The sequence below is a fragment of the Loxodonta africana genome, chromosome 7, assembly GCF_030014295.1.
Source record: "Loxodonta africana isolate mLoxAfr1 chromosome 7, mLoxAfr1.hap2, whole genome shotgun sequence".
NCBI classification, from domain to species: Eukaryota; Metazoa; Chordata; class Mammalia; order Proboscidea; family Elephantidae; genus Loxodonta; species Loxodonta africana.
This window is the reverse complement of record NC_087348.1, coordinates 30,032,682-30,055,708: the sequence shown is the minus strand read 5'-3', so window position 1 is coordinate 30,055,708 and position 23,027 is coordinate 30,032,682. Positions and strand designations below refer to the sequence as shown.

Genomic DNA, 23,027 nt, shown 5'->3' with positions numbered 1-23,027 from the left:
AGATTTACCCAACGCAATGCATCTTTTGATTTCTTGACTGCTTCTTCCATGGCTGTTGATTGTGGATCCAAGTAAAATGTAATCCTTGACAACTTCAATCTGATCTCCTTTTATCATGATGTTGCTCATTGGTCCAGTTGTGAGGATTTTTATTTTATGTTGAGGTGCAATCCATACTGAAGGCTGTGATCTTTGATCTTCATTAGTAAGTGCTTCAAGTTCTTTTCCCTTTCAGCAAGGAAGTTTGTGTCATCTGCTTAATGCAGGTTGTTAATGAGTCTTCCCTCAATCCTGATGCTCCATTCTTCTCATATAGTCTGACTGCTCTGATTATGTGCTCAGCATACAGATAGAATAGGTATGGTGAAAGGCTACAATCCTGATGCACACCTTTCCTGACTTTAAACCAATCAGTATCCTCTTGTTTTGTTGAAACAATTGCCACTTGATCTATACAAAGGTTCCTCATGAGCACAATTCAGTGTTCTGGTTTTTGCAGTGTTATCCATAATTTGTTATGATCCACACGGTCAAATGCCTTTGGATAGCCAGTAAAACCCAGGTAAACATCCTTCTAGTATTCTCTGCTTTCAGTCAAGATCCATCTGACATCAGCAATGATATCCCTGGTTCCTCTTCTGAAGCCAGCCTGAATTTCTGGCAGTTCCGTTTTGATATGTTACTGCAACTGTTTTTGAATGATCTTCAGCAAAATTTTGGTTGTGTGTGATGTTAATGACATTGTTCTATATTTTTCCCATTTGGTTCGATCACCTTTCTTGGGAATAGGCATAAATATGGATCTCTTCTAGTCAGTTGGTCAGGAAGCTGTCTTCCATATATCTTGGCATAGGCTAGTGAGCACCTTCGGCTCTGCATCCATTTGTTGAAACATCTCAATTGATATTCCGTCAATTCCTGGAGCCTTGTTTTTCGCCAGTGCCTTCAGAGCAGCTTGGACTTCTTCCTTCAGTACCACCTGAATTTAGAGACCATTCCAAGAAAAGATTTGATGCGTTGAACACTAGTGACCGAAGACCAGGCAAGTTGTGGAATGACATCAAAGACATCATACATGAAAACAGCAAGAGGTCATTGAAAAGAAAGAAAAGAGCAAGGTGGATGTCAGGGGAGACTCTGAAACTTACTCTCGAATGTCAAGCAGCTAAAGAAAAGGAAGAAATGATGAAGTAAAAGAACTGAACAGAAGATTTCAGAGGGAGGCTCGAGAAGACAAATTAAAGTATGATAATGACATGTTCAAAGAGCTGGAGACAGAAAACCAAAAAGGAAGAACATACTCAGTGTTTCTCAAGCTGAAAGAACTGAAGAAAAAATACAACCCTCGAGTTGCTATAGTAAAGGATTCTATGGGGAAAATATTAAACGATGCAGGAAACATCAAAAGAAGATGTAAGGAATACACAGAGTCATTATACAAAAAGAATTAGTCGATATTCTACCATTTCATGAGGTAGTATGAACATAGTAAGAAGCAAATTCATGGCATAGCTTTTCTGCACATGTTTTAAAATAGCATACATTAAGACTTATCTTTATTTCAAATGTTTAAAAAGAATAGAAAGACACTAAGAAACTAAAAATAAAAATTAGTTTTTGTATATCTTTTTCATATTGAGACATAGATCTTGACTTTTGATTTTTTAAATTGTTATTGCTAAAAACATGCTTTATTGTATATTTCACACTAAACATATTTTTTATTGTTTCTTTTACATCTTTTTTCCTCAAACTGCAGGTAATGGTATTCAGCATGGCTGTCACAACAGTGCCAAATACTGACACTATCATGCCATGACAAAAATATAGCTGGAACTTGGTCTCACATACATGAAGAGGATCGTTCATGGTAAACTGACACTCCAGTTAGGTGAGAGCCACATATGGAAAACACTTTTCACCTCCCATTGGCTGAAGGAATTTTCAGAATGGCCAACAAAATGAAACCATAGGATATCAGGACGATCAGGGTGGTGAATAATCTCTATAGAACCCACAAAATAGAAGAGTAGAAGGTGGTCGATGTGAGTGTCAGAACACAACTTAGCAAAGAGTAGAGGGATATTACACAAAGTACATCTAATTTCATTGATTTCACAAGACAGGTTAAAAGTCCCTACTGTGTGTAAAGTAGCAGAGCAAAATACCACCAACATAGAAAGCAATGATGGGTGGGTCATAGAGTCTGGGTAACATATTAACTGATAGTATAATTGGAACTACAGATGAGGTCAAAATAGACGTTTATTCCGTATCATATAAAAAACATTTTTTGTTTGATCAAGCACTTAGTGTTAAAACAAAATCAATAGCTTATTTTTTAATCTCAGGCTCTTGGAGGGATTCAATATGTGCTCCACTCAGAAGTTACACACTTGCCATGCTGTTTGACCAGACAGCCCTACCTTATGGAGTTGGATGAGAACTCTAACCTCTCCTGCAGTACCGGCTGTGGGCTCCTGTGGCAGCTGTATGAAGCCTTTCCTACCTTTCACACTTTTGCCCAGGTGGTGACTTGCTTCAAAACTTCCATGCACCGCATCTTGCCTGATCCCCTCAGTGGTTTTACTATACCTGTTCAGGCACAAGATGCCAGGGGACCACCTTGGCACCCGGATAGGCATAACCTGGAAGTTTGGAGGTGCTAATGCCCCCATGGGGTAAACTTTGACTGTAGAAGACTGGAGTTGAGAGATAAATTGTTTTTCATAAATTACTTCATTAAAAATATATGCTTGACCAATATGCCTGATTGGTTAATTTGTCTGATTCAGAATTTCTCAATAGAAGTGTAAGAAATGATATGTGAGTGCATGTTTATCTGGGTACACACTTTCTGCAATCTTCGAGCCAAATGTTTTGTTGTTGTTCATTCTTAATCCAAGGAAGCCTCAATGTATAGTTTGTATAGAACAAATTTTGTATCTAAACAATGTAAAACAGATATATATTGTGTACATTTTAGTGGGATTATTTTATTGAGCTCTTGTACATGAGACAGGTGCAAGATTTTACATTGTCTAATTTCACAAAATATTCCAATGTGATGTAGAACACAGTTTCACGAACCCTTCAAAGATGTCCAAATCCTAATTCCCAGAAACTGTGAATATATTACATGACGAAAGGGACTTTACTGACATAATGTGTTCCAGGATTGTCCAGGTGGGCCCAATGTAATCAAAAGAGTTCTTAGAAGAGAAAAGGTATACAGGAGAACCCGAGAAGGTAATGGAAGCAGAAGTGAGAGTGATAGGATTGATAATTGGAAGGGGTCACTATCCAAGGAATATTTGCTGCCTCTACAAGGTGAAAAAGGCAGGAAACATTCTCCTCTAGGGCATCCAAGAAAGAATACAATTAGCTAACACCTTGCTTTTAGTGCAATTAGACTCAATATGGACTTCTTACTGTCAAAACTGTGAGATAATACATTTGTGTTGGTTTTAGTCATTAAATTTGAGGTAATTTGTTATAGCAATAAGAAAGTAATGTAAAAACAGTGAAATTATTTTTAGGAAATACATATGTGTGAACCAAATTATAAGGTAGAAAACAGTGAACTTCCCGTTTTTCATCTCTATTCATCTAGCAAAATGTTTAGCAATCAACCAAACTGTGTATGTATTTCAGTGTATTGCATTAGATAGAGTCCCTGGATGTTGTATATTTGTTAAGTACTTGACTGCTAACTGAAAATTTGGTGGTTTGAATCCACCCAGAGGTGTCTTAGAAGAAAGACTTGGAAATCTACTTCTGAAAGGTCATTGAAAACCTGCTGGGAAAGTTCCACTCTGATACACAAGGGGTTACAATATGTAGGAATCACTCTCAGACAACAGGTTTATTTATTTATTCATTCATTTATTTTAAACAGCATTGGAAATGTTGTAATGTGAGTTTAGCCTTTTGCTCTAATTCTATACACGGAGCCATACCCAAAGAAAATAGTTTTCTAATGGGAAACACAGTTCTGTAATTGTAAGCTGCTGAAGCCAAACATACTCTGAATAAAGTAAAAGCAAAGAAACGCATTAGCAATTAACATGAAAAGTTTATAGACTAATGGGATTAAATTACAGCTGATTTTGTCTTTTGAGGTCAGAAATGTCCACCACATATTTTGTCTTGCCTGCCTTCAGCTATTCTGTTTTTTATGACCAAAGTGAGAAATGGACTCATGTATGTGAGTCTCAGAGTTCCTGGTTGTGCCTCATGTCTGACCTTCTTGAAATTGTCATAAGCTTATTTTATGTCCAGAGACTGTCCTTACATCACATGCCACACCTACTCTCCCTCACTCCATTGCATGTTAGTAGCATTGTACGTACACAGCAATAACTCACATGACTAGTAACTTTTTTTTTCTTTTTTGTAGTAAGTTTTTTGATAATTGTTACCACACTTAAGAGATGACATTTTTGGTTTAATAGCACTTTCACCTCACTAAATAAAAATGTGAGAAGTGATGTTTAATGTTGACAGTTTCATATTAAAGATAATAAAGTATACAACAGATTTTAGTATGAAATATCATTTGGAAATAATTTAATTATAGATCACGACTAGCTCAACATAATTTTTTTGCTTTGTGCACATGTCTATGAGAGAGGAGGAAAAATGCAGAATGCTTTTATATTTATTTCAGTCTGCTACGGCACAGGTCGTGTTTCAAAGCACTCTTGGGCTTAGTTTTTATTTACCCCTACATGTTTACTTTCATGTGTTATAAGGTTATTTTAAGTGTAAGACAAGAATGGGTTCACAAATGTGATAGATGGAGAAAAAGGTGCAAAAGGTTATTAATGGAGGATATGGTATTAAAAAATATAAAATTATAATGAAATGTTTAGTCCTTGGGCAAAAGTGAGTGTATCAAGTAGAATGATCTGACTTTCTAGCCTCTTTCAAGCAATGACTCTCATATACCTCCATCAGCCATTATCAGGCTTTCTCTTCCTTGTTTACAGGCTACATTGTTGTTGTTAGTTGCCGGCAAGTCAATTTCAATTCATGAAGACCCCAAGTGTTACAAGGTAGAAACTCTCCAAAGTGTTTTGTTGGCTGTAATCTTAAAGGAAGAGAATCACAAGGCCTTTTCTTTCCTGGTACTGCTGGGTGAGTCTGATTCTCCAAAATTTACGTTAGTGAAAACAATTTGTACCACCTAGATACCTTTTGTTAGCAGTTATGCCTTCTCATTTGCAAAGAGATATGGCACCTAGGTTGAAGACCCTCAAGGAGATGGATTGACACAGTGGCTGCAACAACGGGGTCAAGCATAACAACTGATCGTGAGGAGGACTCAGGACCAGGCAGTGTTTCCTTCTGTTGCACATAATGTCGCTATGAGTAGGAATCGATTTGATGGCACCAAACAACAACAGATGCCATATTTAGAGGGTATAAGACACAAACCTTTTAACAAGTTGTAATTTATTTATACTATGTATTTGTTTATTTTGAAGTTGTTGTTTATTACATATGTAAGTTTGTTTTCATTGTGTAATTGAAACCTTTATCCTTCTAGGGAGACTGATGTTTTGAATTGGGAAAAAATGCATCAGTAGTTTTCCCATTGAAATTAATAGTGTTTTTTTTTTTTTTCTTTAACCTTTTAGAATACTTCTTCACTTAACAGCAGTTTTGTCAGGAGCGAAATAAGGCTCTTAAAAGAAGACAGTTGTAGTTATATATTTACATTAGTTTGAGTGATTTGCATGGGTTATTCAGGAATCTCTTCAGTGCATCCTTCACGTCCTTGTTCCTTAGGCTGTAAATGACGGGATTCAGCATTGGTGTCACTAGGGTGTAAAAGACTGAGGCCGTTTTATCAGTATCCAATGAGTGGTTGGTCCTTGGTTGCAAATACATGAAAAGGAGGGTCCCATAGAACACAGCGACCGCCATCAAGTGAGAAGCACAGGTGGAAAAAGCTTTTTGTCTCCCTTCTGAGGACTGTATCCTCAAAATGGCGAGGGCGATGTTGAAGTAGGATATGAGGACAATGATCATGGAGAAAAGCAGATCAATACCCGAAAATGTAAACACTGCTGTTTCTGGAATGTAAGTATCAGAACAGGACAATGCTAGCAAAGGGACGTTATCACAGTAAAAATGGTTGATTACATTGGAAGAACAGTATGACACAGAGAACACACACGAAGAGACAGTCAGTGCTGTGGTCAGGCTGTAGAGGTATATGAGGGATGCTAGCAGAAGGCAGATCTGCCGAGATACCACCACCATGTAGAGCAGGGGATTGCAAATGGCCACATAACGGTCATAGGCCATTGCAGACAGTATGAAAATTTCAGCCACCATGAAAACTATGAATCCGCCTAGTTGAGCTGCACAACAGTAGTATGAGATGGTTTTCTTCTTAACTAAGAAGTTGAGCAACATTTTAGGGGCAATGGTGGTAGAATTGCCAAGATTAGTGATAGCCAAGTGTCGAAGGAAAAAGTACATGGGGGTTTGAAGTCTGGAGTCAACACTGGTGAGGATGATGGTGCCCAGGTTCCCTACCACAGTCAGCCCATAGATCACCAGGAAGACAAAGAAAAGGGGGACCTGGAGCTCAGGAAGGTCTGTGATTCCCATGAGAATGAACTCAGTCACCCATGTGAGATTCCCTGGAGCCATTTACTGTGTTGTTCTGCCTTTAAATAGGGAAAGTGGAAAAAAATTAATAAAAGGTAAAATTAATTTGGCTGTTAGAGGGTTATTCTTTGTTACAGTTTCATTCAAAATCTGATTACTTTTGTTCACACTTAGGAGTTTCAGATCTTGTCTCTCCCACATTTTCAGAAGTTTAAAAAAAAAAAAAAATAACCTCATCAGAAAACAACTGAAGTTGGTTCTTAAGATTGTTTTTGTAAACAATTTACTTTACTGTTGCATATAGTTCAGATATTGAATTGTATGTATGTATATATATATATATATATATATATATATATAGTATATACAATGAAACAAACCAAGAAAAACAAACCCATTGATCTCAAGTTGATTCCAACTCATAAGACCCTATAGGACAGAGTAGAACTGACTCATAAGGTTTCCAAGGAGTGCCTGGTGAATTTGAACTGCCAAAATTTTGGTTAGCAACCATACCTCTTAACCACTACACAACGAGGTTTTTCTATATTGTCCATAGGATAAGTATTGAATTATATGTAACAAATTTCATATACATATTTATATATATGTTGTACATAGGGTTGCTATGATTCCAAACCAAATCAATGGCACCTAACAACAGAATATGATTTTATATATATATAGAAACCCTGGTGGCACAGTGGTTAAGTGCTAAGACTGGTAACCAAAGGGTCAGCAGTTCAAATTCACCAGGCGCTCCTTGGAAACTCTATGGGGCAGTTCTACTCTGTCCTATAGGGTTGCTCTGAGTCAGCATTGACTCGACGGCACTGGACTTGCTTTGGAGATATATATATATCATAATACATATGCATGAGTATTTTACATTGATATTGGATGAGATGTACGTATTTTCTTTACCACTGTTTTTTTAAGTGATGAAAAAGAACTGCCTTTACAGAGTTGGAGTTGATGAGCCAGAGTGATCTCTAGTTATCTTTCAGCTTAACTGCCACAGGCCTCCTCTCCAGCCCATGCTGCTTCATCTCCTTGGATATTTTACAAATTTCAGTATCTCTGTGGGAAATACATCCAGAACTGTGGCTTTTTCCTTAACAATTTTTACCACATCCCTCTGCTTCCGCTACGCACAGATAGACCTGCAACTAATACTGATCCTTCTGTAGGTGCCGGAAGACTGCATCCTTCTTCTTAATCACATTTTCTTTTTTCTGCCAAATACACCAAAACTGTCACTGGATTTGTTTTCTAGATTACTTTCTATTATCACTTTTTAGCAGGCTTCCCTTCCTTTTCCAGTTTTGCCTCCTTTTCCTTAAACTGTTTGAAGCCTGTTTTGTCATTGTTTTTATAGTTAAGTTTTATTACTTGTGGTTTTGATTTTTAAAATTCAATCATTTTACTCTACTTCTGCAGAGAAATGAGTGGGATAGAATGCTAACTTTTATGTCGTGTTCACTATGTGCTTCCCTTTGCTGTTGTTGGTTGACATCTAGCAGATTCTGACTCATGGTGACCGCACGTGTCAGAGCAGAACTATTTCACGGGGCTAACGAGACCGTGACCTTTCTGAAGCCAGTCACCCAGCCTGTCTCCCTTGGGTGGGTTTGAGCCGCCATCACTTCTGCTAGGATCCAAGTGCTTAACCTTTTGTGCCACCCGGGGCCTCTCATTATGTGCCTGGAACTAAGTAAAATGTTTTGAAATAATTATCTCTTATTCTGCATTGGAGCTTTAGGGGGTGCATGTGAATGTTTTCATACCTGATGAGATACCTGAGGCTCAGTGAAGTGGCGTTACTCACAGGCCACACAGGATATTGACTGGATAAAGGCATGGACTAAACATAGGGTTTATTCTTTTTTTTTAATTTGGTTTGCCCTTGTTGATATTGTTGTTTTATTCCACCAAACACTAGCTCTTTGCTTTTGCTCAAATATTCATATTTTGTGTAGTGCAAATTACTAGCATAATGCACATATATGGGTTAGTAAGCACAAAGCTTGGCACTGAATGATTTCAAAATAGGTGTTACCTGTAATTACTACTATTCTTATTAGCTTATTTTGAATGATGTTAATATTTTTTCTCTTTTTTTTAATTTTAAGATCAGTGTCACATTCTACCTGACTGAAGAGTCTTATAGTTGAAAAAGAAATAACAATAGAATTATAATTTTCTATATGCAAAATAAGTGCTCCTGGTGGCACAGTGGTGAAGTTCTCCACCGCTAACTGAAATATTGGGCGTTCAAAGCCACCAGCTGCTCTGTGGAAGATAGACGTGGCAGCCTGCTTCCCTAAAGATTTACAACCTCGGAAACTCTATGAGGTAGTTCCACTGTCCTTTAGGGTCCCTAGGAGTCGGGATCGACTCAACCGCAATGGGTTCGTTTTTTTGGTTTTGGGCCACCTGATACTCAGCTATATCTTTCACAAAACAAAACATGCTCTTCCACATACAACTCTTCCAAGGTTTTTTTTTTTTTTTTTCATTTAAAAGTATGTCAAATATGTATCTGATAAGCTGATCTGATTTTGTTGCACCAACTATCCCATATCTCTTGTCTCCTGCTATGAAACCAAAAAGAATGTCAAGTTTTATAACAAGGAAAGTTTACCCTGGAAATCCTCAGAGCAACATTCAATTTGATCAAAATATTTCCTGTCAGGTTGCTATACATAATGCTATTCAGTACATTGCTCACTCTGAAATATAGTTTATAAATACATCCTTGCTTTAACAAGAATGAGAATATCAGCAACAAGAATACCAATTACTGATTATCTACTGTGCATTAGTGCAATTAGCTTTGAGGAGGGAGAGGGTTTGTATATATCCTTATTGTTAATTCTCTTCTCTATTGAAATACAATTGATGAACAAGGAGGGTTGTTCAAAGAGTACATGTCAGAAAAAAAAATTCTGTAGAATAACCCCCTATTTCTCCTGTTTTTTTTTCCCCTGCACCTTGTCTGATTTAACATTTATCCCTGAAAAGAGTTATTTTAATTTTCTACCTAATAATCTTGATTTTAAATCATTTTTGAATACATATATTTTATAGATCTACTCACATAATGAAAAAACAACAACAGCAACAACAAAAAACAGGCCCTTGAGTAGTTTCCGATTCATAGTGACCCTGAAGGACAGAGTAGAACTGTCCCATAGGGTTTCCAAGGAGTGCCTGGTGGATTTAAATTGCCAGCCTTTTGGTAAGCAGCCTTAGCTCTTAACCACTAGCCACCACGGTTTCCACTCACTTCTTGGAAACCTATGGGGCAGCTCTACTCTGTCCTATATGGTCTCTACCAGTCAGAATTGACTCTACAGCAATTTTTATTTGGAGGTGTGTTGCATTAAGTATAAAAATTACTTCTTAGTATGAGATCTCTGTGGCCACCAGGACAAATAGACTAATTGTTGGCACCAGGGAATCTTTTTATCCTAAGGTTTATCACCCTGGGCAATGCGAAAATCAAGAAGGGGAAAAATCTCTGGCTAAGTACTATTGTAGCTGTTTCTCAGAAATGTAGACTTTTAAATTTCAGGGGCACTGAAGTACTTTCCTATCTGGTAAAAACTAAAAATTAAACCAAAACCATTGCCGTTGAGTCGATTTTGAACCACAGACCATATAGGACAGAGTGGAAATGTCCCACAGGGTTCCCAAGGCTGTGACCTTTATGGAAGGAGACTGCTACATCTTTCTCCTGCAGAGTGGTTGGTGGGTTCAAACTGTTAGCAGCCAAGAACTTAGCCACTGTGTCACTTACGTAATATAGAGTGCCTCCTAAAACATCCATCAGTTCTGCCAGTTCTAAAGCAGAAAGCATTTCTCTTCATACTAAGGCAACATATAATCCTTGGAATTAGGGTTCATTATTCTATATTGTTCTGGAGCTTGGATTCTCAAACTTACAATATTTAGATAATGCCTTTACATTTTCTGCCATATTTTTATGTTCATAGTACTATCATTTTCTTATTTCTTCTTTAATTTCCTTAATTTGAACTACTTTTATGTGAAAGATATATTTTAATAGGCAATATTTCATTACTATTTAAATAAAATTCCTACATGCTATTGTGTACAATATAAAGATGTTATATACATACACACATATCTGTGTGTGCATACATATACATATGTATATATATATATTTAATTTCAAGAAGTCATTGCTGTGTTATCTACTATCATATTCACTTCTTTAGATTATGAATAAAATCAATCTATGCTTCTTTTGTCCCATATCATTGCATCTCCATGGTTTTGTTCACAATGGAAGAAATTAGGGCACATAATTACTTCCATTCTTGTACACCAAACTAATAAGATAAGAATGTGCCAAACGTAGGGTATAATAAGACTAAGATTTCAAAATGCTCAAGAAAATTTTTCAACATTGACATCTGCATGGAGACAATATGAAATTCTCCAGTTATCATTAATCTCATTGGTAGAAGATGAGGTTTAATATCTTTCAATTTTTTTGTTCCAGATGCTACAGGATAGTATCACAAATCATTATAGCTGATATTTTTTTAGCAGTAACTCTGCCTGGATTAAGGCTATCTGGTAAATACTTGCTTCTACAAAAATAGCAAATTATCATACACCAAAAGCAATATGCTAAATCTTCATTCTTTTAGACACTCAGAGCTGATCATTAATTTTCACATCTTTATTTCGAACTTCTGTAAAAATGCTGAGTCTCACTTATCAGGTGGAATGTTTGACTGTTATTTATGGCATTACATGGCTGTCACTACCACTTAGCAATCAGTGGGCAAGGATTGGAGTCACTTGGAAAAGAGGACAGAGAAGCAATCATTTCAGTTCTGAGTGCGATTGGATAGAGCTTTCAAGACACTTAGTTCTCACAACTAGCCCTAGTAATAGGTAAAACATTTGGTTTAGCTCACCTGTGCAGAGAGATCTGCTGAAATCCAAGCCTAAGTTTACTCCAGGAAGCACGCTAGAGAGTTTTAAAAAGGTCTGAAATCCCTGCAGACCTTCTCACTAAAATATGTTTGTTTCTAGGCGCCAAAATCTGAACATGAGAACTAGGGTTCCTAGGTAAAAGTCTGATTCCCCTGGGAAAGAAAGACAAATAGAATGCTCCTTGGGCAAGTCTCCACTCGGAATTTCACTCAAAGATTAAAAATGTGGAGATAGCCTAGGGACTTGCTTAAATGATCACACCAAATAACAAATACATCGAATGATTCACTCATATTTTTTCTTTTAATGTACCTTTATATGATCTGGGTAGTGCCCTGGCAATTGGATTAAGAAAATCGTACAGTTGGAAAGCACAGGATTCTGGCCCAATGAAAATTTTTAATGTGAATACTTAGGATAAAGCTTAACACAAATCCTCCCTTGTAGAATGAAGAATAAGCCCTGGTGTGTTTACTGTAAAAAACAGGTGGTATACACCAAATTGAAAATGTGAAGCTTGTGAAGAGACTGAATATCATCTTTTTATTATAATTATCAAATTACAGATCACACCTTGTATCATTTCTAGCTTTTTTATTCAACTGATTTGAGTGGAAATGTATTTTTTCACATCAGCCTGCAATACTTTTTCAAATAATGTACAAGTCTTGAAATTAAATATCAATAACAATCTCTTCTTATTCTCTTTATGACGTTTTCTAGCCTATAGCCTTTGTAAGAGGAAGAGATATGTCCAAATATCTCACCTTTTTATTACAAGCTTCTAAAATAGTATAAAGGGTAGAGTACATGTCCACAAAATGTTTGGTAACCAACTCACTGACTGATGGGATGAATGAATGAATGCAATATCCATCCTAAAATCTGAAATCAAAGATCGGAGTTTTATTTCCAGTGTTGCAATCAATGTTTACGTTGTTTTAACTTTGACAAAGAAACCATGACAACTTTCATCTCATTCTCTAAAATTTCCACTGCTTTAGGGCAGGACACAACTATCCTTTTGTTTTTTGGTAATATCTAATACAAGTCTCCATCCAGCCAATTCTGACTAATGGTGGCCCCTATGTGTGTGAGAGTAGAAATGCCCTCCAAGTGGTTTTCTACGCTTGTCGTCATTCAGAAGATCTTCAGAGGGCCATCTGGGTGAATTCAAACCACCAGCCTTTTACCATTATGCACCCAGTGTCTTCTTAACCAGAGATAACACTAATCCACAATTTTTCATTGACATGCTTTGTGGTATAAGTTAACTATATTTTCACTCATTCATTATCAAAACATATTATAATTTTGATGATGTCTTTAATTACTTTTATAATACTGTGTCTCATTCTGCATTTTTTTTTCACTCAGATGAATGTTTGTAGAATTATCCAAGTTGATTCATTTAGCTATACCTTGTTCACTGATATTGCTGGATATATACAATTCATTAGAAAAAGGAAAATGTGCTGTTTAATCTGCTCCAGATTCATATTTTAAAAATAATTAGTACTAATTCTCAAATTTTCTAATGTCTGAAACTACACTGTACTAAATAATTGCTTTATTATTTTTTCATTTCCCAAAATATAAGCAAGAGATAAATAATATAAAAATATAGCTCGGGGGTCAAGATGGCGGACTAGGTGGATGCTACCGCGGATCCCTCTTGCAACAAAGACTCGGAAAAACAAGGGAATTGATCACATACATAACAATCTACGAACTCTGAACAACAAGCACAGACTTAGAGACGGAAAACAAACAAATACGGGCAGACAGCGACCGTTTTCAGAACTAGGAGCCAGCGTACCAGACAGGTGACCTTCGGAGCCCTATCTGGGGCAGAGCCCAGGGGGGCAGACAGCACAGAAGGGGGGCCCAGCCCTTCCCCCCGAACCCATTCTGGGAAGAAGTCTAGCTGGTTGGCGCGGGCCGGAGGGAGAAGCACCCGGGAGGCAGTGACTGATCTGGGAGTGAGGAGAACAGCATCCCAGCTGGGAAGCCGTCCCGCCGGGAGTTTGGCGGGAAGAGGACAGGGCACGAGCGGGGGTGGGGGTCAGCTATATTTCCCTAAAGCGACCCCGGGGCGGGGCCCACACGTTCGTGTGGAGAGACGCACACCCAGTCCGCGAGTGTGGCGCGGCGCACCAGAGTGAGAAGTCCCCGGGAGGAAGTGACTGGTCTCGGAGCGGGGAAAGCAGCGTCCCACCCGGGGTGCTGTCCCACTGGGATTTCGGCGCGATCGCGGGCAGGGCGTGAGCGCGGGGTCCAATTTTATTACCCTGAATTGACCCAGGGGGCGGGCCCACCTGGTCATGCGGGTGACGCCCACCCAGTTCGCGCGAGAGGTGTGGTGCACCGGAAGGAGAAGTCCTCGGGAGGAAGTGACTGGTCTCAGAGCACGGAAAGCAGTGTCCCAGCTGGGAGTCGTCCTGCTGGGATTTGGGCACACACGCGGGTGGGGCGTGACCGGGGGTCCAATTATATTTGCCTGAATAGACCCTGGGGGCAGGCCCACCCGTTCATGCGGGAAACGCCTACCCAGTTCGCTCGAGCAGTGCCGCGCACTGGAGGGAGAAGTCCCCGGGAGGAAGTGACTGGTCTTGGAGCAGGGAAAGCAGTGTCCCAGCTGGGGACCTGTCCTGCCCGGATTTTGGCAGACGGGGGCAGAGCGTGAACGTGGTGTTCAGCTCTATATTCGGTGGTGCTACAATCCTAGCTCTCTGATCCCTCCCCCACCCTCCTCAGGTGGCTCCATTAACATCCTAATACCCAGAGCCAGAGGGAGAATTCAGATAGGGATCTGACTGCATTTTTTTTAGCTGATTACCTGGAAAATCTAATTTCCCAGTGATGGCTTGGAGACAGCAGTCCATATCAAACCACATAAAGAAACAGACCATGACAGCTTCTCCAACCCCCCAAACAAAAGAATCAAAATCTTTCCCAAATGAAGATACAATCCTGGAATAATCAGATACAGAATATAAAAAACTAATTTACAGAATGCTTAAAGACATCACAAATGAAATTAGGATAAATGCAGAAAAAGCCAAGGAACACACTGATAAAACTGTTGAAGAACTCAAAAAGATTATTCAAGAACATAGTGGAAAAATTAATAAGTTGCAAGAATCCATAGAGAGACAACATGTAGAAATCCAAAAGATTAACAATAAAATTACACAATTTGACAATGCAATAGAAAGTCAGAGGAGCAGACTCGAGCAATTAGAATGTAGACTGGGACTTCTGGAGGACCAGGGAAACAACACCAACATAGCTGAAAAAAAATCAGATAAAAGAATTTAAAAAAATGAAGAAACCCTAAGAATCATGTGGGACTCTATCAAGAAGGATAACTTGCAAGTGATTGGAGTCCCAGAACAGGGAGGGGGGACAGAAAACACAGAGAAAATAGTTGAAGAACTCCTGACACAAAACTTCCCTGACATCATGAAAGACGAAAGGGTATCTATCCAAGATGCTCATCGAACCCCATTTAAGACTGATCCAAAAAGAAAAACACCAAGACATAGTATCATCAAACTTGCCAAAACCAAAGACAAACAGAAAATTTTAAAAGCAGCCAGGGAGAAAAGAAAGGTTTCCTTCAAGGGAGAATCAATAAGAATAAGTTCAGACTACTCAGCAGAAACCATGCAGGCAAGAAGGGAATGGGACGACGTATACAGAGCACTGAACGAGAAAAACTGCCAACCAAGGATCATATATCCAGCAAAACTCTCTCTGAAATATGAAGGAGAAATTAAGATATTTACAGATAAACACAAGTTTAGAGAATTTGCAAAAACTAAACCAAGACTGCAAGAAATGCTAAAGGAGATTGTTTGGCCTGATGACCAATAATCTCAGGTACCCGCACAATACAAGGTCACAAAACAGAATGTCCTGATATCAACGCAACTCAAATAGGGAAAGCACAAAAACAAACAAATTAAGATTAATTCTAAAAAATAAATAAATAAACAAAATAATACACATAACAGGAAATCAATGAAATCAATAGATAAACGATCACAATAATCAAAAAGAGGGACTAAATATAGGAGGCATTGAACTGCCAGATGGAGAGTGATACAAGGCGATATAGAAGGATACAAGTTAGGTTTTTACTTAGAAAAATAGGGGTAAATAATAAGGTAACCACAAAAAGGAATATCAATTCCATAACTCAAGAAAAAAGCCAAGAAAAACGTAACGACTCAACAAACACAAAGTTAAACATTATGAAAATGAGGATCTCACAAGCTACTAAGAAAAACGTCTCAGCACAAAAAAAGCATGTGGAAAAATGAAATGGCCAACAACACACATAAAAAGGCATCAAAATGACAGCACTAAAAACTTATTTATCTATAATTACGCTGAATGTAAATGGACTAAATGCACAAATAAAGAGACAGAGAGTCACGGACTGGATAAAGAAACACGATCCATCTATATGTTGCCTACAAGAGACACACCTTAGACTTAGAGACACAAACAAACTAAAACTCAAAGGATGGAAAAAAATATATCAAGCAAACAGTAAGCAAAAAAGAGCAGGAGTAGCAATATTAATTTCTGACAAAATAGACTTTAAAGTTAAATCCACCACAAAAGATAAAGAAGGACACTACATAATGATAAAAGGGACAATGGACCAGGAAGATATAACCATATTAAATATTTATGCACCCAATGACAGGGCTGCAAGATACATAAAACAAACTTTAACAGAACTGAAAAGTGAGATAGACACCTCCACATTTATAGTAGGAGACTTCAACACACCGCTTTCGGAGAAGCGCAGGACATCCAGTAAGAAGCTCAATAGAGACACGGAAGACCTACTTACAACAATCAACCAACTTGACCTCATAGACTTATACAGAACTCTCCACCCAACTGCTGCAAAATATACTTTTTTTTCTAGTGCACATGGAACATTCTCTAGAATAGACCACATATTAGGTCATAAAACAAATCTTTGCAGAATCCAAAACATCAAAATATTACAAAGCATCTTCTCAGACCACAAGGCAATGAAGCTAGAAATCAATAACAGAAAAACTTGGGAAAAGAAATCAAATACTTGGAAAATGAACAATACCCTCCTGAAAAAAGACTGGGTTATAGAAGACATCAAGGAGGGAATAAGGAAACTCTTAGAAAGCAACGAGAATGAAAATACTTCTTATCAAAACCTCTGGGACACAGCAAAAGCAGTGCTCAGAGGCCAATTTATATCAATAAATGCACACATACAAAAAGAAGAAAGAGCCAAAATCAGAGAACTGTCCTGACAACTTGAACAAATAGAAAGTGAGCAACAAAAGAACCCATCAGGCACCAGAAGAAAACAAATAATAAAAATTAGAGCTGAACTAAATGAATTAGAGAACAGAAAAACAATTGAAAGAATTAACAAAGCCAAAAGCTGGTTCTTTGAAAAAATTAACAAAATTGATAAACCATTGGCTAGACTAAAGAAAAACAGGAAAGGAAACAAATAACCTGAATAAGAAACGAGAAGGACCACATCACAACAGAACCAAATGAAATTAAAAGAATCATTTCAGATTACTACGTAAAATTGTACTCTAACAAATTTGAAAACCTAGAAGAAATGGATAAATTCTTGGAACAATACTACCTACCTAAACTAACACATTCAGAAGTAGAACAACTAAATAGAACCATAACAAAAAAAGAGATTGAAATGGTAATCAAAAAACTTCCAACAAAAAAAAGTCCTGGCCCGGATGGCTTCACTGCAGAGTTCTACGAAACCTTTATAGAAGACTTAACACCATTACTATTGAAGGTATTTCAAAGCATAGAAAAAGATGGAATACTACCCAACTCATTCTATGAAGCTACCATCTCCCTGATACCAAAACCAGGTAAAGACATTACAATAAAAGAAAATTTTAGACCTATATCCCTCATGAACATAGATGCAAAAATCCTCAACAAAATTCTAGCCAATAGAATCCAACGACACATCAAAAAAATAATTCACCCTGATCAAGTGGGATTTATACCAGGTATGCAAGGCTGGTTTAATATCAGAAAAACCATTAATGTAATCCATCACATAAATAAAACAAAAGACAAAAACCACATGATCTTATCAATTGATGCAGAAAATGCATTTGACAAAGTTCAACACCGATTTATGATAAAAACTCTTACCAAAATAGGAATTGAAGGAAAATTCCTCAACATCATAAAGGGCATCTATGCAAAGCCAACAGCCAATATCACTCTAAATGGAGAGAACCTGAAAGCATTTCCCTTGAGAACGGGAACCAGACAAGGATGCCCTTTATCACCGCTCTTATTCAACATCGTGCTGGAAGTCCTAGCCAGGGCAATTAGGCTAGACAAAGAAATAAAGGGTATCCAGATTGGTAAGGAGGAAGTAAAGCTATCACTATTTGCAGATGACATGATCGTGTACATGGAAAACCCTAAGGAATCCTCCAAAAAACTACTGAAACTAATAGAAGAGTTTGGCAGAGTCTCAGGGTATAAAATAAACATACAAAAATCACTTGCATTCCTCTACATCAACAAAAAGAACACCGAAGAGGAAATAACCAAAGCAAAACCATTCACAGTACCCCCAAGAAGATAAAATACTTAGGAATAAATCTTACCAAGGATGTAAAAGACCTATACAAAGAAAACTATAAAACCCTGCTACAAGAAATTCAAAAGGACATACTTAAGTGGAAAAACATACCCTGCTCATGGATAGGAAGACTTAACATAGTAAAAATGTCTATTCTACCAAAAGCCATTTATACATACAACGCACTTCCAATCCAAATACCAATGTCATACTTTAAGGGGATAGAGAAACAAATCACTAATTTCATATGGAAGGGAAAGAACCCCCGGATAAGCAAAACATTACTGAAAAAGAAGAAGAGAGTGGGAGGCCTCACCCTACCTGATTTCAGAACCTATTATATAGCTACAGTAGTCAAAACAGCCTGGTACTGGTACAACAACAGGCACATAGACCAATGGAACAGAATTGAGAACCCAGATATAAATCCATCCACGTATGAGCAGCTGATATTTGACAAAGGACCAGTGTCAGTCAATTGGGGAAATAATAGTCTTTTTAACAAATGGTGCTGGCATACCTGGATATCCATTTGCAAAAGAATGAAACAGGACCCATACCTCACACCATGCACAAAAACTAACTCCAAGTGGATCAAAGACCTAAACATAAAGACTAAAACGATAAAGATCATGGAAGAAAAAATAGGATCAACCCTAGGAGCCCTAATACAGGGCATAAACAGAATACAAAACATTACCAAAATTGATGAAGAGAAACCAGATAAAGGGGAGCTCCTAAAAATCAAACACCTATGCTCATCTCAAGACTTCACCAAAAGAGTAAAAAGACCACCAATAGATTGGGAAAGAATTTTCAGCTATGACATCTCCGACCAGCACCTGATCTCTAAAATCTATATGATTCTGTCAAAACTCAGCCACAAAAAGACAAACAACCCAATCAAGAAGTGGGCAAAGGATATGAACACTCACTTCACTAAAGAAGATATTCAGGCAGCCAACAGATACATGAGAAAATGCTCTCGATCATTAGCCATTAGAGAAATGCAAATTAAAACTACAATGAGATTTCATCTCACACCAACTAGACTGGCATTAATCCAAAAAAAACAAAATAATAAATGTTGGAGAGGCTGCGGAGAGATTGGAACTCTCATACACTGCTGGTGGGATTGTAAAATGGTACAACCACTTTGGAAATCCATCTGGTGTTATCTTAAACAGTTAGAAATAGAACTACCATACAACCCAGAAATCCCACTCCTCGGAATATACCCTAGAGATACAAGAGCCTTCACACAAACAGATATATGCACACCCATGTTTATTGCAGCTCTGTTCACAGTAGCAAAAAGCTGGAAGCAACCAAGATGTCCGTCAACGGATGAATGGGGAAACAAATTGTGGTATATTCACACAATGGAATACTACGCATCGATAAAGAACAGTGACGAATCTGTGAAACATTTCATAACATGGAGGAATCTGGAAGGCATTATGCTGAGCGAAATGAGTCAGTTGCAAAAGGACAAATATTGTATAAGACCACTATTATAAGATCTTGAGAAATAGAAAAAACGGAGAAGAACACAGACTTATGTGGTTACAAAGGGGGGAGGGAGGGAGGGAGGGAGAGGGCTTTTTATTGATCAATCAGTAGATAAGAACTGCTTTGGGTGAAGGGAAAGACAACACTCAATACAAGGAAGGTCATCCTAATTGGACTGGATTAAAAGCAAAGAGGTTTCCGGGAGAAAATGAAAGCTCCAAAGGTCAACGGAGCAGGGGCTGGGGTCTGGGGAACTTGGTTTGAGGGGACTTCTAAGTCAATGGACAAAATGATTCTATTATGAAAACATTCTGCATCCCACTTTGAATTGTGGCGCCTGGGGTCCTAAATGCCAGCAAGCGGCCATCTAAGATACATCAATTGGTCTCAACCCACCTGGAGCAAAGGCAAAGGAAGAACACCAAGGTCACACGACAACTAAGAACCCAAGAGACAGAAAGGGCCACATGAACCAGAGACTTACATTATCCTGAGACCAGAAGAACTAGTTGGTGCCCAGCCACAATCGATGTCTCCCCTGTCAGGGAGCACAACAGACAACTCCTGAGGGAGCAGGAGAACAATGGGATACAGACCCCAAATTCTCATGAAGAGACCATACCTAATGGTATGACTGCGACTAGAGGAATCCCAGAGACAATGCTCCCCAGAACTTCTGATGGCACAGGACAGGAACCATCCCTGAAGACAAATCATCAGGCATGAAAAGGACTGGTCAGTGGGGGGGAGAGAGATGCTGAAGAAGAGTGAGCTAATTAAATCAGGTGGACACTGGAGAGTGTGTTGGCAACTCTTGACTGGAGGGGGGATGGGAAGATAGAGAGAGAGGGAAGATGGCAAAATTGGCACGAAACGAGAGACTGTAAGGGCTGACTCAATAGGGGGAGAGCAAGTGGGAGAAGGGAGTAAGATGTATGCAAACCTACATGTGACAGACTGATTGGAATCGTAAATGTTCACTTGAAGCTTAATAAAAATTAAAAAAAAAAAAGAAAGAAGGTGAAAAAAATAATATAAAAATATAATATAAAAATGAAATATAATATAAAATAAAGTATAAGAACAGATTGTACTTTTTATAATATAAAAAATACTGATTGTATACACATATATGTGCACATGTATATATAACAGAACCATTGTATGTATGTGTATACATATGTATGTATATATACCCATACACACCTGCACATATGTACATATATCAGCATGAACAAAGTAAGAAGCAAATTTATGGCATGGTTTTTCTGTACGTGTTAACATAGCAGAGGTTACAGGTTGACTATTTATTTCAAAATATTCAAGAAGAACGGAAAGACACTAATAAACTAAAACTGAATTTTTCAATTTTTCATATCTTTATATTGAGACACAGGCTATGGCTCTTGATTTTTTTTAATTTAATTTTTAGTGTTAAAAATATACTTTATTGATAAACCAATTTCTCCCAAACACTTTTTTTATTGCTTCTTTTACATGTTTCTTCCTCAAACTGTAGATAATGGGATTCACCATGGGAATCACAATAGTGTAGAATATAGACACTATCATGTCATGATCCAAAGCATAGCTGGAACTTGGTCTCATGTACATGAAGAGGATTGTTCCACGGTAAACTGACACTCCAGTTAGGTGAGAGCCACAAGTGGAAAACACTTTTTGCCTTCCTTCAGCAGAATGCATCTTCAGAATGGCCAACAAAATTAAACCATAGGCGATTAGGACAATCAGGATGGCGAATATCTCCATAGAACCCACGGCGTAGAAGAGTAGAAGCTGGTTAATGTGAGTGTCAGAACAGGAGATAGCAAGAAGTGGAGGAATATCACAAAAGACATGTCTAATTTCATTGGATGCACAGAAGGAGAGGCTAAAAGTTGCTACTGTGTGTAACCTAGCATGTGAAATACCAGAAACATATGAAGCAATGATGAGCGGCACATAGACTCTGGGTGACATGTTAACTGAATAGAGGAGTGGGTTGTAGATGGCTACATAGCGATCATAAGCCATGGCTGCCAAAAGAAAGCATTCTGTGGTCCCAAAAGTTATATCCAGAAACATTTGTGTTGCACATCCAAGGAATGAAATGGCTTTATTCTTTGACATAAAATCTACTAACATATTTGGGGTAACAGATGATGAATAGCAAGCGTCCAAGAATGATAACACACTCAGAAAATAGTACATGGGGTTGTGGAGCCTGGAATCCCCAATGACCAATACAACCAGTCCTAAATTTCCAATCAGAGTGAAGAGGTAGATTGCTAGAAATAGAAAAAATAAGATGATCTGCAGTTCACGATTGTCTGTGAAGCCCTTCAGTACAAATGTGGTGACTTCTGTGTCATTTTTCATGTTGACACTTCATGGAACAAACTTGAAAATATGCATGAAATCACAATTTTTATTTCTATGAGAGGGATGCAGAATATTGTAACTAAAAGAATGTTAACTATGTCCTCATATTGATTTTTCAGAAATACATGATGTCCCAGCAGCAACTCATAAGACAATGACTAGACAGTGAATGAATAGTCAGTAGCACTCTCTGAAGAACTAAATGGAAGATAAAGACATTTACTCATTGGTTAATAACATGTCATTACCAAAATAATTGAGTTAATTGGTTTATTTAATAAAACCAGTCATCTATTTAAAGAAATTTCTTTCTCACATCCAAAGACTTGAGATAATATACTAACGGGCAGAGCATTAGAATTTAACACCAGAGATCTAGTTCTTTCAGCAATTATGTAAAATTATTTGCTACAATCTTCTAACCTGCAGAACAAGGCTATTAATTTTATCTTTCAAGATTCAGATGAACATTAAAATAGATAATTAATTAAGGAAATTTAATCTTTAAAATAATTTAAAACTTAGAATATGCTGACTGGAGTTGGTCTTAGGAAGTAGCACCCGCCTGTATTATAACATCTAATAAGCTACTCTCTGAGTATTCTCCAGTTCCATTACCAATTTTTGGATTTTTCTGAATGGAATTTATCAAATTGTTTTTTGAGGAAAGACTCACCATGAATGAATTCAAAAATTACGTGATATCTTACGTTTCCTTCAAAGAGCTTTCTTAGGTTCATGATATTGTATTGTCCTTTTTGGGCTATATATTAGGCCACTGGTGTTTTTGACAATCTATATGTTTTATTACTCCCTCAAATACTTCTGGTGAAACTGTAAGAAATTATTGAAGATGTTAAAAAAAAAACATGACTTTCATACT

General features: G+C 37.7%; 2 protein-coding genes across 2 annotated transcripts; both read right to left on the bottom strand.

Annotated features, from left to right (window-relative positions):
* Positions 1-5,718: 5,718 nt before the first annotated feature.
* On the bottom strand, positions 5,719-6,666 carry LOC100673354 (olfactory receptor 8J2-like). The gene has a single exon (XM_064289122.1). It carries the CDS (start codon positions 6,664-6,666, stop codon positions 5,719-5,721), a length of 948 nt encoding a protein of 315 aa, XP_064145192.1.
* A 13,845-nt stretch (positions 6,667-20,511) lies between these two features.
* LOC100667937 (olfactory receptor 5T2-like) lies at positions 20,512-22,156 on the bottom strand. The gene has a single exon (XM_023542139.2). The coding sequence runs from the start codon at positions 22,139-22,141 to the stop codon at positions 21,197-21,199; it is 945 nt and encodes a 314-aa protein (XP_023397907.2). The 5' UTR covers positions 22,142-22,156; the 3' UTR covers positions 20,512-21,196.
* Between the last annotated feature and the right edge of the window lie 871 nt (positions 22,157-23,027).

Excerpts from the sequence above, each read along its gene's own strand:
- LOC100673354 (XM_064289122.1), bottom strand. The coding sequence starts at position 6,666 with ATGGCTCCAGGGAATCTCACATGGGTGACTGAGTTCATTCTCATGGGA.
- LOC100667937 (XM_023542139.2), bottom strand. The coding sequence starts at position 22,141 with ATGAAAAATGACACAGAAGTCACCACATTTGTACTGAAGGGCTTCACA.